The following is a 20,729-nucleotide window of genomic DNA, read 5'->3' on the forward strand; positions in this document are numbered from 1 at the left end:
GGGAGAAGTTGCTCTTGGAGGATGTTTTGGTACCATTCTTTATTCATGGTTGTGTTCTTAGGCAAAATTGTGAGTGAGCCCACTCCCTTGGCTGAGAAGCAGCCCCAAACATGAATGGTCTCAGGATGTTTTACTGTTGGCATGACACAGGACTGATGGTAGTGCTCACCTTTCCTTCTCCGGACAAGCGTTTTTCCAGATGCCTCAAACAATCTGAAAGGGGATTCATTAAAGAAAATGACTTTACTCCAGTCCTCAGCAGTCCAATCCCTGTACCTTTTTTCAGAATATCAGTCTGTCCCTGATGTTTTTCCTGAAGAGAAGTGGCTTCTTTGCTTGCCTTCTTGACACCAGGCCATCCTCCAAAGTCTTCAACTCACTGTGTGTGCAGATGCACTCACACCTGCCTGCTGCCATTCCTGAGCAAGCTCTGCACTGGTGGTGCCCCAATCCCACAGCTGAATCAACTTTAGGAGACGGTCCTGGCACTTGCTGGATGTTCTCGGCCGCCCTGAAGCCTTCTTCACAACTATTGAACCTTTCTCCTTGAAGTTCTTGATAATCCGATAAATGGTTGATTTAGGTGCAATCTTACTAGCTGCAATATCCTTGCCTGTGAAGCCCTTTTTGTGCAAAGCAATAATGACTGCACATGTTTCCTTGCAGGTAACCATGGTTATCAGAGGAAGAACCATGATTTCAAGCACCACCCTCCTTTTAAAGCTTCCAGTCTGTTATTCTAACTCAATGAGCATGACTGAGTGATCTCCAGTCTTGCCTTGACACTCTCAACTGTGTTAACAAGAGAATCACTGACCTGATGTCAGCTGCTCCTTTTGTGGCAGGGCTGAAATGCAGTGGAAATGTTGTTTTTGGGATAAATTTCATTGTCATAGCAAAAAGGGATTTTGAAATGAATGGCAATTCATCTGATCACTCTTCATGACATTCCTGAGTATATGCAAATTGCCATCATAAAAACTGAGGCAGCAGACTTTGTGAAACATATTTGTGTCATTCTCAAAACTTTTGGCCATGACTGTACATGTCTTAGTGGTGCAGGGAAACATTTGTATTTATAGTTACACGGACCTGGCCAAATATATATTTTTAAAGCCAACTAGAAGCCATATGTAAAGTTGAAGATCTTTTAAAGGCTAACTCAATTTGTGGTAGGTAAGCTAGAAAACAGTTATCAGCTTTAATGTCTATTTGTGCGGGCAGTTTGCATTCCATTACATCGGGCGAATGATGTATTCGAGGGTGGTGCAGCTAAAGCTACTCGTGCCGATAGTGTTTAGCACTGGTAGGTAGGGTCAGCATACTTGTAGATTGTAACGCTCATTTACTCTGTCAGAGCAGCAGGATCATGCAGAACCTCACAGCTTGCTGACTCGTGTGTGTTGACCAGACAGCGGGTGCAGCATTAGCTCAACACAAATAAGCACTGAGGCATCATAATTATAATTATCTTTAATTTATAAGGTGCCACAAAGAGTCCGCAGCGCCGTACATAACATACCAAAAACAGTGAGCCATGACACAACATGATACAGAAAGAACAAAAATATATACACAGATAACATGGTAATGCAAATCAAATTATTACTGGGACAATGAGTGAAAGTGATGGTAGAAATCAGCGAAAAGTAGGCCGAAGCTTCAGCTTAAGAAAATAGGGCTAGGGAAGCAGGCCGAGAGGTACAGATGGTGATGGGAATAGTAAAAGGAGCACACAAGGAAATAGGGCCCTGCTCCTCAGAGCTTATATCCTAAAGGAAAGGGGAGACACAAATAGGGTGGTACTAACTGGGAAAGATAAGTTATGAGGCGGACTGATAGACTTGAATAAAGAAATGAGTCTTAAGGGCACGCTTGAAGCCTTTGAGAGTAGATGCTAACCTGATGGAACGTGGAAGATCGTTCCACAGCTGGGGATTCTTCTGCCTTTTCCGACCATAGAGTTGGCTGTCACAGAGGCACTGATGGGTTGAATAGATGATTAACAGCAGCGGTCCTAGATATTGGATTCTGTTTTTTGTTTCTCTTTTTGGATCCCAATTTTAACCTTGATGCTATGAGTTTGTGAGAATAATGTTATTTGTTGGTTTATCCTATATAATCTTTAAAACAAATTGTTTTTTTTAGGTCTATATAGGCAAAATGAAATTCTTAAAGTAGATATTGTTATAATTCTATTTGGTTTATTTTCATGCAGTAGGTACACTCACAAAAATGGATCCTAATACTGGTAGTTTACTGTATGGAACAATTTATTGGGGTTATAAGTAAAAGTATTTATTTTAATTTTATTAGTGTATTCTCAGTAGCGCAGCCTCCTGCAGGTGGGATACTGGCAGCATCTTCTGTGCCCAGGTCCATGTGTGTAGCCCACAAGGATATATAGCAGCTCAGCATTATACTCGCTCACATCCACCATAAATATATAGTGGGGGTTAATATTTTTTTTTTTTTTAGATGTGTTTATACTTGTTATTTCCCTATTGCTTTGTAGACATTTCATAAGTTTCTTTAGGAGTATTTTTATTGTTTCAAGAAATGTGTTTTGATTCCCAGCACAAATGAGACTTTCTTGTCGTGTGTGTGTGTGTGTGTGTGTGTCTGTCTTCCTAAGCCCTGTAAATGTTAGGTTTTTAATCCAAATCATACACCTCAAATCTTTAATATATGTGACAATATTGTGTAGTGCTTCGAGTTAGTTTACCAATATGCAAGGGTTACAGGAAAGGAGAAATGGAAGTAGAGCAGACAGTAACTGGAAAATTGAACGTGTAATAGTATAGGCGGATTTAAAAGTTTCCATCAATAAGTGATAGGAACTGAATACAGCCAGCTCTGCTTCTCTTTACTGTGTCAATAGAGCACTCTGCAGAAGTCTAAGCAGGCAAGTGTGTGTTCTCTGTATTATGGGTGTTACGTATCCTCTTGTGTTATGTGTAATAAGTGTGTTACATTGTTTTATCACAGAACAGAAAACTTTAGATATTGTTTTCTGATATTAGGGCATTTTTCCTTCCTTCCTTTTCTTCCCTTTCCTCTCTTCCTCCCAACTGCACAGTATTATTCTCCTGTTCTCAATATTTTTATTATAATCTTTATTTAACATGTCAAGAGTATTTAAACTACAATAGTTTTGTGTCAGGCGAACATAATCACCAGATGCCTTGCAGGAGATTTTGTTCCAATGCTATGTCAATATAGTGCGCAGAACGGTAAAAAGCGACTCATGTCTTTTGTGGTTCTAGGTACATAAGGGCGTACATGGTATTGTAAAGGATGAAAAAGGAAAACCTGTTCCTAAAGCAACAATTATATTTAATGAAGGAGTAAAAGTCTACACCAAAGAGGGAGGATACTTCCATGTTTTGCTTGCTCCAGGATTCCATAACATTAACGCCATTGCAGAGGGATACCAGCAGCAGCATACCCAGGTATTGCTTTCTCTTTATTGGTGACCTTATTCATGTGCTAATGGTGGCTTCCAGTGTCAGACTAGGCTGATAAGCAATCGTCTCCAGCCCTCATGTGCCAGAGCCATAGACATGTTCCCCTCAATCAGATGTATCTAGCTGTTTGCAACAATATGGGGCAAGTGTGCTGGGAGGCTGAGGATCTGCTTTTATCATTTTGTTTAGAGACCACACCAGTAAACATTTGTTAGTCTGGCATTTGCCAGAGATCGTAAATTGTCAATCTGGACCTAATTGCCTCTCTTTTGGGGGGAGAAGGAAACAAAATGTGTAGTGAGTGAAACAATAGTGGTAAAAGTTGTCACACCTTGAGTTAATCTATCATGTTTACTGCAGCTGGGTTTGTGAGCTGGGATAATTACTTTTGGAGATGGGATGTTCTGTTTGCACCCATCACCTTCTTATGTGTATTCCTGCTGCTTCAGACAGCCAAAATAGATGTCACAAGTTATATACTCTGCTTTTTTAAGTGGGTTTGGGGAAGTACAATTCTTAGATAACTTTAAGCATGTAAATTATTTGAAAGAAAAATCTGAAATGCAAAGTGCTTTATATTATAGAGCATCTGTTAACATTACATATCATATATTCCAAAGTACCAGAACTGAAGATATTGGAGATGACCTTGTCATCAGAATATATTAGAGTTCCTTTCAGTAAGAACGCTCTAAGAAACCACAGTCATCCGATAATAGTGTCTGAAAACATGAGGAGCTTGCAGAGAGAACATATCATGTCTTTACACTTGAGGGAGTATGAGAAAACTTTACATATTTCTGTCGCTGTTCTTTTTTTCCAGGTTCATGTTCGGCATGATGCAGCTAGTCTTGTAGAAATAATCTTTATCATGGATAACCGTATCTTTGGACTTCCCAGGCAGTTGGTTGTAACCATTGCAGGTAGGACAATATACCCAATTTATTGTGACACATTGGAACATACTCTTAATCATTACATAACGATTCTTGTTAGCACAAGTACGTCTAGTCCAACAACCAGCTCCTGGTATAAACTAGGATTTTATAGATTTGGGCTTTCACTTTATGGGGTGCAGCCTTTAGTGAATCATATTGTATCTCTGGACGTTAGTAGCTTCATAAGAAGTTTCAGTGCATCACATGTGGTTGTTTTATGTATGTTTAAAATGCAATCTTCATTATTATTTTTTTCAGGAGCCACTATGACGGCCTTGCTTCTCACAGCCTGCATCATCTGGTGCGTATGCTCGATCAAGTCCAACAGACACAAAGACGGGTTCCATCGACTGCGGCAGCACAACGACGACTACGAGGACGAGATCCGTCTGATGTCTGCTGGATCTAAGAAATCCCTTCTAAGTAATGAGTTCCAAGATGAAACGGACACAGAAGAAGAGACACTGTACACCAGCAAGCATTGAAAACGCACAATAGCCAGTACCAGTTGCACCAGCCAAGAGATCCAGATCAGTTTCTGGTTTGGCAACTTCCTGCAGTCCGTATTTGCAGATTTGCCATTGATCTTCTCTTGAACTACTTTTGTGTTAAGTGCTCTTTAATTTTTTTTTTTTTTATATTATTTTTGTGTTTTTGTTTGTGTCTGGATCCCATTGTCTACTAGCAAAATAACGTGAAGATTTAAAGGATTTGGACAGTAATGGATTCCTGATAAAGCCTTACCAGATGCACGTTTTCACCGCACAGCAGCCATTGTGGGGTGGTTAGGATTTATTGCAATACTTGGCAAGGTGCCTCTGTACTTATTTGTATATTATGTCTTTATATCAGAACAATGTGACTTTATGGGTGAAAGCAATGTCATTTTTATCGTATTTAGTAACTGATTGGGATAATGTCTTAACCAGTTTTTATTTCTGCCAGGAAAGGAAAAAAACTGTTTTGCCTGAGAACACGTAACTTCATAATAATAGTTGTATATTTAAGATCAGATGCTTATTGGAAATAGGATTCCGGAACAAATAGTGTTGTAATGTCTCCTGGTTCTCTACTAGACACTACAAATAATAGAGTAGGTACAATAGCGTGCTCTCTATCGTAATAGTAAGTATTTCATTTATTATCTTTGTCAATTTCTAAGCAAATTTTCCACATTTTTACGATCATGCTTGCTACAGTGTTTTATTCACTTCTCCAAACACCACAGTGAAACAGAACATTTGCAGCGATCCTTCTCATTTTTGAAGAACAATCTAAATGATGCACTACTGTTCCTTTCAGAATAGAAAAAAAAAAACATTCTGCCTATATGTACAAGAGTTGTCAGACGATATGCCCCAAATATTCTAATTATCTGCGTTCTTTAGGTTTGCAATGCAGTTTTAATTACTCTTTAATTGATGTTTCCCTGTCTTATGTTTGTGACAAGGGGTACACCATCGAACTAGTATTTAGTATTCTGACAGGGAGCTGCCAAATCCACTGCCTTATAATTTTCTGCCTGTTCCGAAACCCAATGAGTTTCATCACTCCTGTACCTTGCAGTAAATTACTCTTGCACTTTTGTTCACTGATTATACCTGAGATTGAGTGTAGGATGTTGAGATTTTGTACATGGGCAAGAGAACACTACAGGTAATTGTTGTGACCCTAATTAGGGCATTATTTATTGTTGTTAACCATGAATTTGCTTTTGTTTACTCATTGGTACAAACACGTCACCTAGACCTACAAGAGTGTTAGGTGTACTGTGCTGGCCTATGCTTCGCTGTATATTGTTTATAACCAAATATATACCAACACAAACTTACAACTGCAAAAGCCAGATTTCTGTCCATACATTTTGTATATTTAACAGTAAACACCCCAAGGTCATGCAGTATTACGTGTTTCTCTCAATAAGGCACTCTGGACCCTTATTTACATGTCCCCGTGCTGTATAACTATGTCATAACTCCTGAAGTGCCTTGTTGCAGCAGCTGCAGCATTTGACAGATTTGGTATTGAGTGTGACAATGCTGCAACACCTTACCCTGGGGGAATAATACCTTGATTTTGTTGAAGAAAAGTGTTTGATATGCTTTAAGAACCACCATTAAAATGCGTTGTAGTTTGGAATGAAACATGGTTGCTGATATTAAATGAGTACAGATATTACAGTTTGTATTACACTTGTGCCTGTAAATAGCAGCACATTCTCCATGACCTCTTTCATGTTTTCAGTTGGTGTTTTTTTTTTTTTTTGTTTGGTTTGGTTTTTTTTATATTTACATCCTTTATGGTAATAAATACAGGATGCGTATTTGTGGCAAGATTCCCGCAGCTCATTTCAATTCGCGTTCTCCTTACTGCGTTGATAATGTTCATCCTCCGGCGTTCTACATCTGATCTGGCTGGCAGTCATCCAAAGCGCCGGTGTTGTATAAATGAAAAGCACAGTGGTAATAAGTCCTATAAGAATCAATGCTGCGTTCTCACTATTGCATTCTAAAGTTTAAAATGTTAGAATTTGGCACAACCTTTTTGTTATAACTTATTACTGTACAGTAGATTGCATTGGTAAAATGCGTTCAAAGTGCGTTAGTTTTCATGTGTTTTTTACACATTTTCTCAGAGCATGTATGAAATAGCGCTCAGGTAAAGGTGTGGTGAAGCCACAGCCACAATCTGGTAACATGGCCTTATCTATAAGGAGTTTGTATGTTCTCCCTGTGTTTGCGTGGGTTTCCTCCCACACTCCAAAAACATACTGGTAGGTTAATTTGCTGCTAACAAATTGACCCTAGTCTGTGTGTCTGTCTGTGTGTATGTTAGGGAATTTAGACTAAGCTCCAATGGGGCAGGGACTGATGTGAGTGAGTTCTCTGTACAGCGCTGCGGAATGAGTGGCGCTATATAAATAAATGGTAGTAATAATAATATCTGCATTGTAAAATTAAAGATACAAGGCCCAAACTGTAGTGCTGACATTTAAGGCCACTCTTTTTGTCACACCCACCATAGTGGCATTTTGTTATGCAAATACCATGTATACAGTATAATTTATATTACACCTGGGTACAATGCAGAGCCCAATAAAGACCAATCATCTATCCTGAGGTGAATGTTAAGAAACCGTAGTGTCTTGCTAGATTAGTGCTGAGCAACAGGTGGCCCTTCTGACCATTCATTGTTGGGGGGTTATTTGGTCCTTTTCCTAGTGACTGATGTCACGGAGTGCTGTATGTGCGGTTTATCTATCAGATCAGTCCATGATGACTTACCAACTTGATTACTCAGCCATAGGTTATGGTGCTATTTGCTCTATTTAAATGCTTTATGCTTTAATACTTCATGTTGCTGTAATCTATCATCCCCCTAGACCTCACCAATAATTTCTTGATTATTTTTCTGCCTGGCTCTCTCATTTCTTATTCTTTGACATCATCACCAGGGGTGATTTCAACGTCCCCATTGTTAATCCATATTCTACTTTTGCCACCAAACTACTCCCTGCCAGTGGACTGACTCCTCCAGTCATTGAGATAGCCACTGCCTTGACCTTGTTTTCTCTATACTATGCTCAGTGTCTGATTTCCTTAACACTCCATTCTCCCTCTCGGATCATCACCTTATCCGCTACAAGATCTCCGCCATTACTTTAAACTCTGTGCTGTTAAACTCTACCAAGCATCTGCATACTCGCTGAGATTTTAACTATAATTTCCAGCTTAACATCTCTTTGCCACATATTCACTCTACAATTTCCACATTCTCCTCCACTGATATGGCAGTACCACATTTTCCCCAAACCCTAACAGCCCTTGATTAAGTGGCTGCATCTACTCGTCATACTCCGTGTTGACATTGATGTCAGCCATGGTACACTAAAGTAACACAAGATCTTTAAAACAAAACTATCACAAACCACAACATCATTAGTGTAAATCTTGTACTTGTAAAGATTTCATCATCATCAGCAGCTATTTATATAGCACCACTAATTCCGCAGCGCTGTGCAGAGAACTCATTCACATCAGTCCCTGCCCCATTGAAGCTTACAATCTAAATTCCCTTACACACACACACACACGCATACACACACACACACACACACAGACAGACTAGGGTCAATTTTTTTTTTTATGGCAGCCAATTAACCTACCAGTATGTTTTTGGAGTGTGGGAGGAAACCGGAGCACCCAGAGGAAACCCACACAAACACAAGGAGAACATACAAACTCCACACAGATAAGGCTATGGTCGGGAATCGAACTCATGACCCCAGTGCTGTGAGGCAGAAGTGCTGACCACTAGGCTACTGTGCTGCCCACTTATCTCATCTCTGCTCAGACTTCTAACCCCAAATGCCTTTTTAAATCTCTTTTCAACCTTACAACTATCAGTGCCCAAAATCTTACTTTAAGGACAAGATTGATATGATCCGACGTGAAATGGTATCCTCTTCCTTGACTAACAACTAGCTCAATTCCTTCTCTTCATTTGATCCTACAAATGGATAAAGTATCTATTTTCTTATCTTCCTATTTTACCTCTTGATCTTCCTTATACCCTTCAGTTTTCTCACTGTATGGAATTTATTTCTATCAATGGACAGCGCTATGCAATATGTTTCCGCTTTATAAAGGAGGATAATTATTTCTGGCCAGAGAATCCATTTCCTAAAACGTTATTTATGGTACTTATTCACTTCTATCACACCAAATTAAAACCTTCAGTTTGAACATAATTAAATCTAGTTTTACATTTACCTCTTCACCAGCGGGTTTCCAGTGGAGCAGCATTATACTACCTAAAACATTGTTAGGTTTCCTGTTTTTAAACGCTGAATGTAATAAAATATTCTGCTTTCACTTAACTCTTTAATATTAACTCATTGCCATTTTGAGGGATTTGGGTTGACTGTTAGAGCTCAGTGATGCTCAGGAGGGACCTTGGGCAGAGTGGTTGAGCGGCTGCCCAAGCCCACGATCCTTTAGAGGTTTCCTCCAACTAGGCTTATATTTGTTTTTGTTGCCCTGCTACGCAAAGGTTACCTGTAGTCTCTGTATTCTACCTTTGAACTTTTCAGACTGCCTGTTTGAATCATTAATTTTGGGCGGTGGCTCCCGTGCCCTCCCTTCTGATCTCCTCTTATACCCCATTCATACTGCACCAAAATCCCGGGTTTTTGCCGGGGCGAGCTCAAACGACCCGGGTCTTGGTGCAGTATGAATGGTACAAGTCTAAAAACCCGGGTCTTCAACCCGGGATTTATCGAGGGGTAATTCCCGGGTCGGACCCGGGTTGCCTGCACTATGAATGGTGCAACCCGGGTTGCACAGAAAACAAGCTGATTGGCTGTCTGCCTGTCTCTGGAGGATGATGTCATCGGTGGGAGCCCGTGGAAGATTCGAGAAGGAGTTTAGGAGAAATGGTGGATGGTGGTAAATGGTAAACAATCACCACCCACTTTTGCATCATCTTTATGCGTCCAAAAAACAGTCACCTTTCAATGACCTCACCATTTTTCAGCCAATGAAAACTGCTCTGGTGATGACTCCCAGGGCACAATGGGGTCAATGGGGTCAACCCGGGAAATTCCCGGGTCCGAGGTGCAGTATGAATGGTGTTTCTGAGCTGGGACGCTCCGAGCCCCGGCAAAAACCCGGGATATTGCCGGGGCGGCAGTATGAAAGCGGTATTACTGAGGCCTTTCACACAAATGCCTTAATACTACTAGTCCGTCTCCCTCTCCCCCTTTTTGAGAAGCCTGTTTAAAAAGTTTTCAGCGCTTTCCTCTTATTATTATTATTCCTCTCCTAGCTGATGTAATTTATTGTACATTAAGCATTTAATAATTTAAAAGGTATAATTATATGCATTTAAAAAACCCCAAAACCTATTGATTTAATCTTTGCTTTTTTCCCCATTTCAATTTCATGTTTGAGAAAAAGAATGTGGTCTAAATGTTTGATTAATGTGAGTCAGTGATAGATGGTTGGTTGTAGAATAGAGATTCACGTATCAGACTCTCAGTTGCCTGGCAGCAGATTTTAGCAATATTCCATGCTAATGAAGGCAAAATTAAAGCTTAAAGTTTTTTCATTATTAATTATAAACTATTAAAGTGTACATCATCCTTGAGTTTTATATTTATAGTGACTATAAAGTCTTATTAAAATAGCATGTGTTTGTTATATAAAGCTTTTTCCACCATTAATGTGACCTTGCAACCACGTGATTTTTAGGCACAATAACTTAAAATAAAACTCCTACAATGCCCTGGTTGCACAAGTCTGCACACCTTTTCATAGCGGGGCTGTAGGTGTGTTCAGAGTTAACCAATTACATTCAAAGTCATGTTCAAAGGTAATTAGCATATACCCAAGGAGCAATAAAAGTGATTAACACCAAATAAAGAGCAGAAGCAAGCAGGAAGTAATTCAGCCAGTAGCATATTATAATGTCTGCCATCTGTTTCTGATTACTTTTTCCAGTGTCACTATGAATGTTCTGGTGAAAACAGTGTTAATCTGCCACAGGTTTCAGTCATCGGCATCATTTATTTATAAGTCACCAGATTCTGCAGCGCCATACAGCAAGGGTACATCAATACAAAACAAAATACATACAGCAATAATATATAAATAGATAATACTTATGCACAAATTAGAATAAACTCAGTACAACAATACATGTAGCGAATATATGAAATAGCACAATACAACATACCACATGCAGCTTACTGTGTAATGGACATACAGACAGGACCAATACAAATGAGACAAATGGTGGAGAGGACCCTGCCTGTGAGAGCTAACATTCTAGATGGAGGGCAGTGGTAGAAATACACAGAAGAGGTAGGTTTGACTGAGTGTTTGAAATATTTGAGATTGGGGAATAATCTTGTTGAGCAAGCTATAAAGTTCCTGTGGTGGTGGTGGGGGCAGCTAGGGCCAAGTCTTGGAGCCTGAAGTGGGAGGACGTGATAGGTGGGGAGGAGAGGCGCAGGTCTAAGGCGGAGTGTAGGGATCGAGCAGGGGGCATATCTTGAGATGAGTGGAGGCTTTCTGGAGGGCTTTATAGGTGAGGGTGAGGAGCTTGAATTGAATTTGGAAGGCAGTGGAAAGCCAGTAGAGTGGTTTCCAGGAGGATTCAGCAGATGAGCAACAGGAAAGATCGATTAGTCTGACCACACCGGTCATAATGGATTTGACTGACTTTTGCAATATTGCGGAGGAGGAGGCAGCAGGGCTGAGAGAAGGCTTTGATGTGATGAGAGAAACTAAGAGCAGAGTTGGGAATAACAGAGGCAGCGGGATGGGGAACCAGGGAGAGAGTGATGTAAACCATGAGGGATAGGTCGTGGGAAATATTGTGTTTTGAGGTAGGAAGATAAGCTAAGCCGAACATCAGCTTGATACACAGGTTAAGATGGGGAGAAAGGTCTACAGTGTAGATGTAATAGTGAGAACGAAGTAGTGAATGAATTCAACTAGGGCGGTGGTCTAGGGAAAGAAGTGTTGAAGGCCAACGATCTTTGAGGGCCACCACAAAAGAGGGGTGGAAACACTGAATATGCGACCAGAGAGGTAGGAGGAGAACCTGAGGAGAAGAGTGGGCAGTGCCATGAATGCCATAGTGTAGGAAAACCATGATATACTACTTTACTAAAATGTAAAATAGTTTAGTGCAAGAATTGTTCAGTACACATTCAGGTTGGAGAGTAAACCAGTGCACAATGATATAGGCAGACCAGATACACGTAGTAATTTATCTGCATATAATACAGGCAAATTTCAAGAATTCAGCAAAAAGAAAAAATCCCAGTTTTAAAACTGATTTATTCCTGAATGAAAAGCAATCGCCACTTTTCAGCATGAGAATTCTTGAATAATGTGCTGCTGTTCAAAAAACTGCTGACGCATAAATGAGGTTATTAGTCATCTATAGCAACTCTTGCCTTATCCATAATTTGTTTTTTACTCTCATCTACTACTAATGGGGACTAATGATGCAGAGTGACCATTTACCATGTACGCTAAATAGTGCCTGATAAGAAGTTAACGAGTATTTATTGTGCAGCAAACACTTGTCTGTTTTAACTAATTATATTTCTCTGGGTAATTTATCTATGTTTCCAAAAAGTAAGAGAAAAAAAACTACTCAGAGAGAAGCAACACAGGGACATACATATAGATCTAGATCTATATATGTCTTGCCCTGCAACCACACATCTACACACTGGGGGGAATTCAATTGATTGCATTACTCGTGAGAGTAAAACGGCCCGCACACTATTACCTCTAGTACAGTAATTTTAACACGGATTTCTAAAACCAAGAAAAGCCTTATGCTGCAGGAGACTCTTATTGCTGGGAAAGAGGAGGGGAACTGCATACCCAGTGACTGCATAGCTGCTAGCGGTCAGATATGACACCACTCTCCGCTTCCTCTTGCTCTTCTAACCTAGGTAGCTGGACTTATCCCAGTCCCTCAAAATTTCTGAGGAACTCCCACAGGTCTGCTTCCTAGATCCTTCATCATCATCATCATCATTTATTTATATAGCGCCAACGTATTCCGTAGCGCTTTACAATTGGGGCCAAACACAGTAAACTAATAAACAAACTGGGTAAAACAGAGGTGAGAAGGCCCTGCTCGCAAGCTTACAATCTATGGGACAATGGGTGTTTGATACATGAGGTTAAGTCTACATTTTCCATTTCGGTCCAGCCAGAGTGCAAAGGTAAAAGTGACTCATAAGCTAAATTATCCCGTCACACAACAATGTTGGTCATGGAGTAATTGTCTTGTGTGAAATTGTGTAACGGATGGTAATAGGGCAATGTAGTGAGGTTAAGAGGGTGGTTGAAGAATATTATAAGCTTGTCTGAAGACCCTTGATACTTCCCCTGCCCCACAAACGGCAGTAGTGGGACATTGCAAAGCTCCCATCATAGAAACATGTCTGTCCAGCTGACTCTTTGCAGGGAGCTTGTTGCCTATGAACTTCCCATTCTAATGCACAAGTGCCTTTGGATTCTGCATTAACTCTACAAATCATTAATTTTGAACACTATGTACAGAAATGGGGGTGCCAGGAAATAGAACAGTTCCTGTCTCCTTGAGTAGCTACCAGGTTGCCATTGATGGTTCTCCAATTATTATGGACACTTATAAACTTCCAATAAGAAATATGTCTCATCCTGTGGATGTTTATAAACATCATAATGACAGAACTGGTACAAAAACATTTTTGTATACCTATCATTTCCTGGTTCGCCTACTTAACACAACACAAATATATGTTTGTCTCTTATACTACTAAAAGAACATACAGAACATAAAATAAAATTCTCTTTTAACTTCTGAATTTTAAAAACATTTAAGAAACTCATATAATCTGTATGCATTATTGTGTTAAAGCCTTACACTGAAAAGTACCTCCAAGTCTGTTTGTTTGAGATTTTATGCCGTTATACATATGAATGTACTGCTTTAACAAGTTAAAGTTTTCATCTATACGACGCAGTACACACCGATTATCGTTCCTGGGCAATTTGCAACTATGATTCTTGATCGTGAAACAAGACGCTAATCTGCACACTGGGAACTAAACGGCAGTAATGTATTTTATCCGGCAGGTGTCGCTGTTTTACAGCCCTTCAGTCCAAATATCTTAGGCTCGTCATAGCGGCTTACTAGCCTTTCTCAGTCTCCTCTCTATCACTGACTCGCCGGACTGGGTGACGTTGGACGACAAAGATGGCGGCGGGAAGCAGTAACTACTGGGAAGGTGAGAAACGGCTCCTGTGACAGGCTGTCCCGGGAGAGGCGGACAACATAGGCAGACAGCTGCCGTGTCACTGCTGTGCTCCAGCTGCTCGGTGGTCTCAGTAGGAGTGACAGCAAACCTCTTTGTATTAAAATGGAGAAGATGACTGTTTACCATGTAGAGACTGTTATGTATGTGGTTATGGGAAAATAAGCCAAGTACAAACTGGAGTTGTTCTGCACATTTGTGTAGTATCTTGTTTATCTCTTCAATTCCCATATCTGATCTATATAAAATAACTATTTTCTATATTTTGTATGTTATCATCAGATTGTGTGATGCAGTCAATTATTTTATGTATAAATGTGAAAGAATCACTGTGTTCCGATCATCTGGACCCATATGCAGCCCTGTCACCTTGTGGGATATTACATCATTTATAATCCATAGGATGTGGTGTGATAATCTGGAGATTATATTGTCACAAGCGGGGAGTAGTTAGTTTAAATATGGAAAACACTGTTAGAATAAATAAGGAGATCACCCAGGTAGGTGTACTGTTTCCTGTATAAAAGCTGCCTGACTGGCCTGGTATATTTGAATGGTCGCTGAACTAACTCCTTCACGTGCGATATGTTTGTAATTTATATTTGGTGAGTCTTATGGCATCACATTCCACCTAACTCCTGAAGTTGCAAGCAGCAAGAAGTAGTTTTGTGAGGTGTTTTTTTTTTTGGTTTGGTTTTTTTTTGTTGTTTTTTTTTTTTGAAGGACTGTAGTTGTAAAGGTTAACTTATTGTGTTTTCACATACTTACTTGCCTGTTGCAAAAAATCAGGAGTCATCTTTTCTGTAAAAGAGAACATGATGATCTACCTACTTTCAGAAGTTGTTTTGTAATGTCTTATTTGTGTTTAATAAAAAATACATTTTATAGAAAAAGAGGACATGACTGAACAACTATTTACAAATATTATGTCATCATGGAAGTGTTGGTAGAAGAGCATGTAATAGGTACTACACAGTAGTCCAAGATTGGTCCAGAAATATGGTGAAATACGTCATGTAATCACTGTTTAGGATTCTGAACAGACAAAACTGGGATCTCAGTGTTTACTAATAATTGGACATAAGTGAACTGTCAGTTTAAAACATCTTTGTTTTCTGTCCACTTTTGATTAAATGCAATATTTCCCATTTAAGATAAACAGAAAATCAGTCATTGTGTACTAAAAAAATAATATCTTTATATGTTGATCAACATCACATTGAATCAGTCCCATCATCCCTCTCCTCTTCATACAGTGTCACTAAACTTCACTGCTGACAAAGGATAAGGAGAGATAAATCTAGAACAAATGCTACAGTGGTTTATATAGTAGATTCTGCTGAATAGGTATGTTCCGTACTTTTCAAATTTCAACAACAATTTTCAATGACACATTGCAGTTTGGCAGATGAATCCAAACTTATTGTACTGTGAGCACTCCAGACAGACATACTGGAATTCATACATATAAAAATAGGACATAACCACTTGACATGATCATTGTAAATTGTATTGTTTGTTTTTTTCCTTTTCAATTTTTTATTGAGATAAAAAATATGACAAGTACAATTGAATGCATTATAAAATACATATATGTTTTCATAATTCTCGTACAATCCAATGAGTCGTCAACATCCCATATCCATTTATTCCAAACATCCCCCTTTAAACAGGACTTGACTATCAGTAGGTATAGACAGATTGATTGGAGGATCTGCAGAGACCATTCTTAACTCAAACCATTCAGTATTATCATCATCATCATCATCAGTTTATATAGCGCCAACATATTCCGTAGCGCTTTACAATTGGGGACAAACGTAATAAACTAATAAACAAACTGGGTAAAACAGACAAAGAGGTGAGAAGGCCCTGCTCGCAAGCTTACAATCTATGGGACAATGGGAGATTGACACATGAGGTTAAGTATACATTTTGCATCTTGGCCCAGCCAGACTGCAAAGGTAGGGTGACTCATAAGCTAAATGATCCTGTCACACAATAATGTTGGTCCGGGGGTAGTTGTCTTGTGTGAAATTGTGTAACAGGCTAAAGGTAGTGAGGTTAAGATGGTGGTTGAGGAATATTATACGCTTGTCTGAATAGGTAGGTTTTCAGAGAACGCTTGAAAGTTTGTAGAACAGAGGAGAGTCTTATTGTGCGAGGGAGAGAGTTCCATAGAGTGGGTGCAGCCCGAAAAAAGTCCTGTAACCGGGAATGGGAGGATGTAATGAGGGTGGATGAGAGACGCAGATCTTTTGCAGAACGGAGTTGCCGAGTTGGGAGATATTTTGAGACAAGAGAGGAGATGTATGTTGGTGCAGCCTTGTTGATGGCCTTGTAGGTTAGTAAAAGTATTTTATATTGGATTCGGTAGAAGACAGGCAGCCAGTGTAGAGACATACAGAGTGATTCAACAGAGGAATAGCTATTTGCAAGAAAAATCAGTCTTGCCGAAGCATGCAAAATAGATTTTAGGGGTTTGAGTCTGTTTTTGGGAAGACCAGTAAGGAGGGAATTGCAATAGTCAATGCGGGAGATGATTAGTGCATGAATTAAGGTTTTAGCAGTGTCTTGTGTGAGATATGTGCGGATTCTGGAAATGTTCTTTAGATGTATGTAACATGATTTAGATATAGAGTCAATGTGGGGAACAAAGGATAGGCGTGAATCAAGGATTACACCTAGGCAGCGAGCTTGTGGGGTGGGATTTATGGTCATGTTATCAACAGAGATAGAAATGTCAGGTATGCTCTTGTTGGCGGGTGGGAATATTATTAACTCTGTTTATTATGGAAACTGTTCCAAAGTTGTGTCCGTATAATGTGAGGTAAAAGTGCTATAAACTTCTCCCATGTGTCAAAGAATTGTTTTACTCTAATCTCCTTTTGTAAAGACGTCTCTATCCAATTGTACTGTTTTTTAAATAGTTTTACTTTAATGCATTTTAACTTAAAAGAATATGAATAAAATCAGATACCAATACCAAAACAAGGAAATAATATTGGGCAATGGTTTGGAATTTTCATGTATACCATTTACCATGAACAATTCTTTAAAGGTGTTTTTTAACTAAGGGACAACACTATCTTCTTTATACCTGAACCCATGTAGCATTTTGGTGCTGATCTTTCCCATGCTACTTTGCCTTCCATGCTGTTCTCTAGTCTCCACTGCTTCCTTTAGAACTTTGACCAATACTTCTCCCTCCACCGTGTATCCTCAGGATAGCTATGGTTCCTGGTATGTCTTTAGTGACATATGGAAGCATTGTTGTACAAGGTAATGTTGCAGAGCAATGATAAGTCACCACTCAGTGGATAGCCGTGTCCAAAAGCTGTTAAATTAAAGGTCTTGAGACTGTCACTGAATATCTTATTGTATTCGGAGATAAGGATTCAAGGTGACAGATCCAATCTGCAGTTTTACTTCATGTTGTCCTAGGTGGGCAGAACACATAGAAACTGCAGTACACTTGTGTCTCTAATATACTGATGGCATGTTTTCTCTGATTTCAGTACTGTCAATGGGTGAACAATGCCGCAACTACATTTAAATAAAAGCAAGCAAAAAACAAACAGTGGTGCGCCTACACATAAAATGACCACTGCTGTAAAGAAGCCATTTTTTTTATTGTTTTGTGCATGAAATCCCTGAAATATAAAAAGGTGGCAAATAAATTAGGCACTATTGAAAATGGCAAAGTCTACTGTTATTTCACTGTGTCATGGGAACTGATTTAAATTACTTGATTTGTTTAACACATGAGTCGTGACTTCCACTTTTTTTTTTTTTTCAACAGACCTGAGGAAGCAGGCCAGGCAACTGGAAAACGAGCTAGACCTCAAATTAGTTTCCTTTAGCAAACTCTGTACAAGTTACACCCACAGCAACTCCAGAGAGGAATTTACTCCTTGCTGAAGACAAAGTGGCCCACAAGACTGCGCCCCCCTCTCTTTTCTGAAGGTGCAGACGGCACTCCCCCATCTTGGCTGACGGCGCCCCCAACCGTCTTGGCTGAAGGAGCAGTGGCCCACAAGACGGCGCCCCCCCCCCCTGGCTTAAGGATCAGTGGCCCAGAAAACGCCCCCCCCCCCCTCCCCTGGCTGATGGCGCCGTAGCCCTCAAGACGGCGCCTCCCCCCCAGGCTAAAGGCGCCGTGGCCCACAAGACGGCGCCCCCCAACTCGCTGAAGGCGCAGTGGCCCGCAAGACGGAGCCTCCCCCCCCTGGCTGAAGTTGCAGTGGCCCACAAGACGATGCCTCCCGCCCCCCCCCCCCGGCTTAAGACATAGCTGGCGCCCCCCTCCTGGCTCTCAGCGTAAATAAATAAAAAATGAGCAGAAATTGGACTTCTGTGATCTTTTAAGCATTTAGGGGGTTAATGTACATGTTAAATGCATGTTGAAAAAAAATACAAGACGTCGGCCCCTCGTGGGTGAAGGTGCAGGGGGCCCATAAAATATTGGCCCCTCGTGGGTGAAGGCGCAGGGCGCCCCCCAAGATGCTGGCCCCTTGTGGGTGAAAGTGCAAGGGCCCCCCCAAGATATTGGCCCCTCGTGGGTGAAGGCGCAGGGGCCCCCTAAGACGTTGGCCCCTCATGGGTGAAGACGCAGGGGCCCCCACAAGATGTTGGCTCCTCGTGGGTGAAGGCGCAGGGGCCCCCCAAGACTTTGGCCCCCTGGGGCTGAAGGCGCAGTGGCCCCACAAGACGTTGGACCACCGGGGGTGAAGGCGCAGGGGCCCACCAAGAAGTTGGCCCCTTGTGGGTGAAGGCGCAGGGGCCCCCCAAGACGTTGGCCACTCATGGCTGAAGGCGCATGGGCCCCCCAAGACGTTGGCCCCCCGTGGCTGAAAGCGCAGGTGCCCCCCAAGAAGTTGGCCCCCCCGGGGCTGATGGCGCAGATGGCGCTCCCCGTCTGGCTGATGGCGCAGATGGCACCCCCTCCTTGCTGATGGCGCCCCCTCCTTCCTGAAGTCGCCCCTCTCCTGGCTGAAGGAACAGTGGGCCACAAGATGGCGCCCCACCCCCCCAGTTGATGACGCAGTGGTCCACAAAACAGCACCCCTCCCCCCGGCGGATGCGCAGTGGCCCATAAGACGACGCCCCTCCTCCTGTCTGAAGGTGCAGTGGCCCACAAGACGGCGCCCCCCTCTTCCTGGTTGAAGGCGCAGTGGCCCACAAGATGGCGCACCCCCTCCTGGCTCTAAGTTTGCGTGAATAATCTGAAATAAAAAATTAGCAGAATTTGGTCTCCTGTGATCTTTTAAGCATTCAGGGGGTTAATGTACATGTTAAATGCATGTTGAAAAACTGGTGCAAAATAAACACACATTTAAAAGTCAAAAAGTAGCAATTTTATCCCAGCAAGCTATGCCAGAAAGCCACCACACAGAAAGACAAATATACACAGTGAATTTGACAGGCATGTGGATCTACACAATTTTTTCCATAAACTCCATTTACAAGACTTTTTCCAGGACTGAGAGCGAGTCTGGAAGTGAGAAATAACTAGATGGCGGAGTCAAGTGGGACATTAAGGCAGTGGGCTTGGGAGACTGAGGAAATTGTGTTGTTATTGACAGGGAGATTTGATGACAGCTGGTGACTCTGACTCTAAGCTGTGTTTGGAACATGTTGAAGTTTAGGTAGTGTTGAGACATCCATGTGGATATAGTAGACAGACGGTTATACGACATAGTACAGAAGGACAGAGGTTTCTGTAGAATTGGTGAGATGAGCGCATGATTAAAGGAAGATGGAAATTGGGAGACAGGTTGAAGAGGTGGGCATGCAGTGGAGGAGAGGGAGCAGAGAAGTGAGGGAATAGGGTCTAGGGGACAGGTTGTAGGGTGAGATGATGACATAAGTGCAGAGATTTTGTCTTCAGTTAATGAAGATGTTGGCCCCAAGACATTGGCCGCCTGGGGCTGAAGGCGCAGTGGCCCCACAAGATGTTGGCCCCTCGTGGGTGAAGGCGCAGGGGCCCCCCAAGATGTTGGCTCCCGGGGCTGAAGGTGCAGGGGCCCCGCAAGACGTTGGCCCCCGGGGCTGAAGGTGCAGGGCCCCCCAAGACGTTGGCCGCCCAAAATATTGGCCCCCCGGGGCTGAAGGCGCAGGGGCCCCGCAAGACGTTGGCCCCCCGGGGCTGAAGGTGCAGGGGCCCCCCAAGATGTTGGCCCCCCGGGGCTGAAGGTGCAGGGGCCCCCCAAGACGTTGGCCCCCCGGGGCTGAAGACGCAGATGGCTCCCCCCCCTGGCTGAAGCCGCCCCACTCCCATCCCACATTTAGGACACTTATCATTATCTGACAGACCCATAGCCAATCTGCGATGTGGAGATATATATCCCCTGTGAAATATGTTGAGGAACATTTCTACATATGTAGACTTTTCATTATTTTTAACAGAATACCTTCTGTTCAAGCAGTGGCTTCTAGTCTCTAGTAGTCAGAAAAATATCTATCAGAAGGTGAAAAGAAAAACTCCCCTTGTTC

At 41.6% G+C, this 20,729-nt stretch overlaps 1 protein-coding gene and 1 long non-coding RNA gene across 2 annotated transcripts in view; both read left to right on the forward strand.

Annotated features, from left to right (window-relative positions):
• The window catches only part of CPD (carboxypeptidase D), an 86,839-nt gene extending 80,101 nt beyond the window's left edge, over positions 1-6,738 (forward strand). The window contains exons 19-21 of the mRNA XM_075196888.1: positions 3,267-3,452; positions 4,291-4,390; positions 4,664-6,738. Coding sequence (XP_075052989.1) covers positions 3,267-3,452; positions 4,291-4,390; positions 4,664-4,890 — 513 coding nt within the window. The 3' untranslated portion in view covers positions 4,891-6,738. The remainder of the gene's footprint in view (positions 1-3,266; positions 3,453-4,290; positions 4,391-4,663) is intronic.
• Positions 6,739-13,728: 6,990 nt separating this feature from the next.
• Positions 13,729-19,481, forward strand: LOC142139362 (uncharacterized). The gene is made up of 2 exons (XR_012688192.1): positions 13,729-14,207; positions 18,037-19,481. It is a non-coding gene; the product is annotated as an uncharacterized LOC142139362 (long non-coding RNA).
• Positions 19,482-20,729: the final 1,248 nt, after the last annotated feature.

Source organism: Mixophyes fleayi, chromosome 2 (assembly GCF_038048845.1).
Source record: "Mixophyes fleayi isolate aMixFle1 chromosome 2, aMixFle1.hap1, whole genome shotgun sequence".
Taxonomy (NCBI): domain Eukaryota; kingdom Metazoa; phylum Chordata; class Amphibia; order Anura; family Limnodynastidae; genus Mixophyes; species Mixophyes fleayi.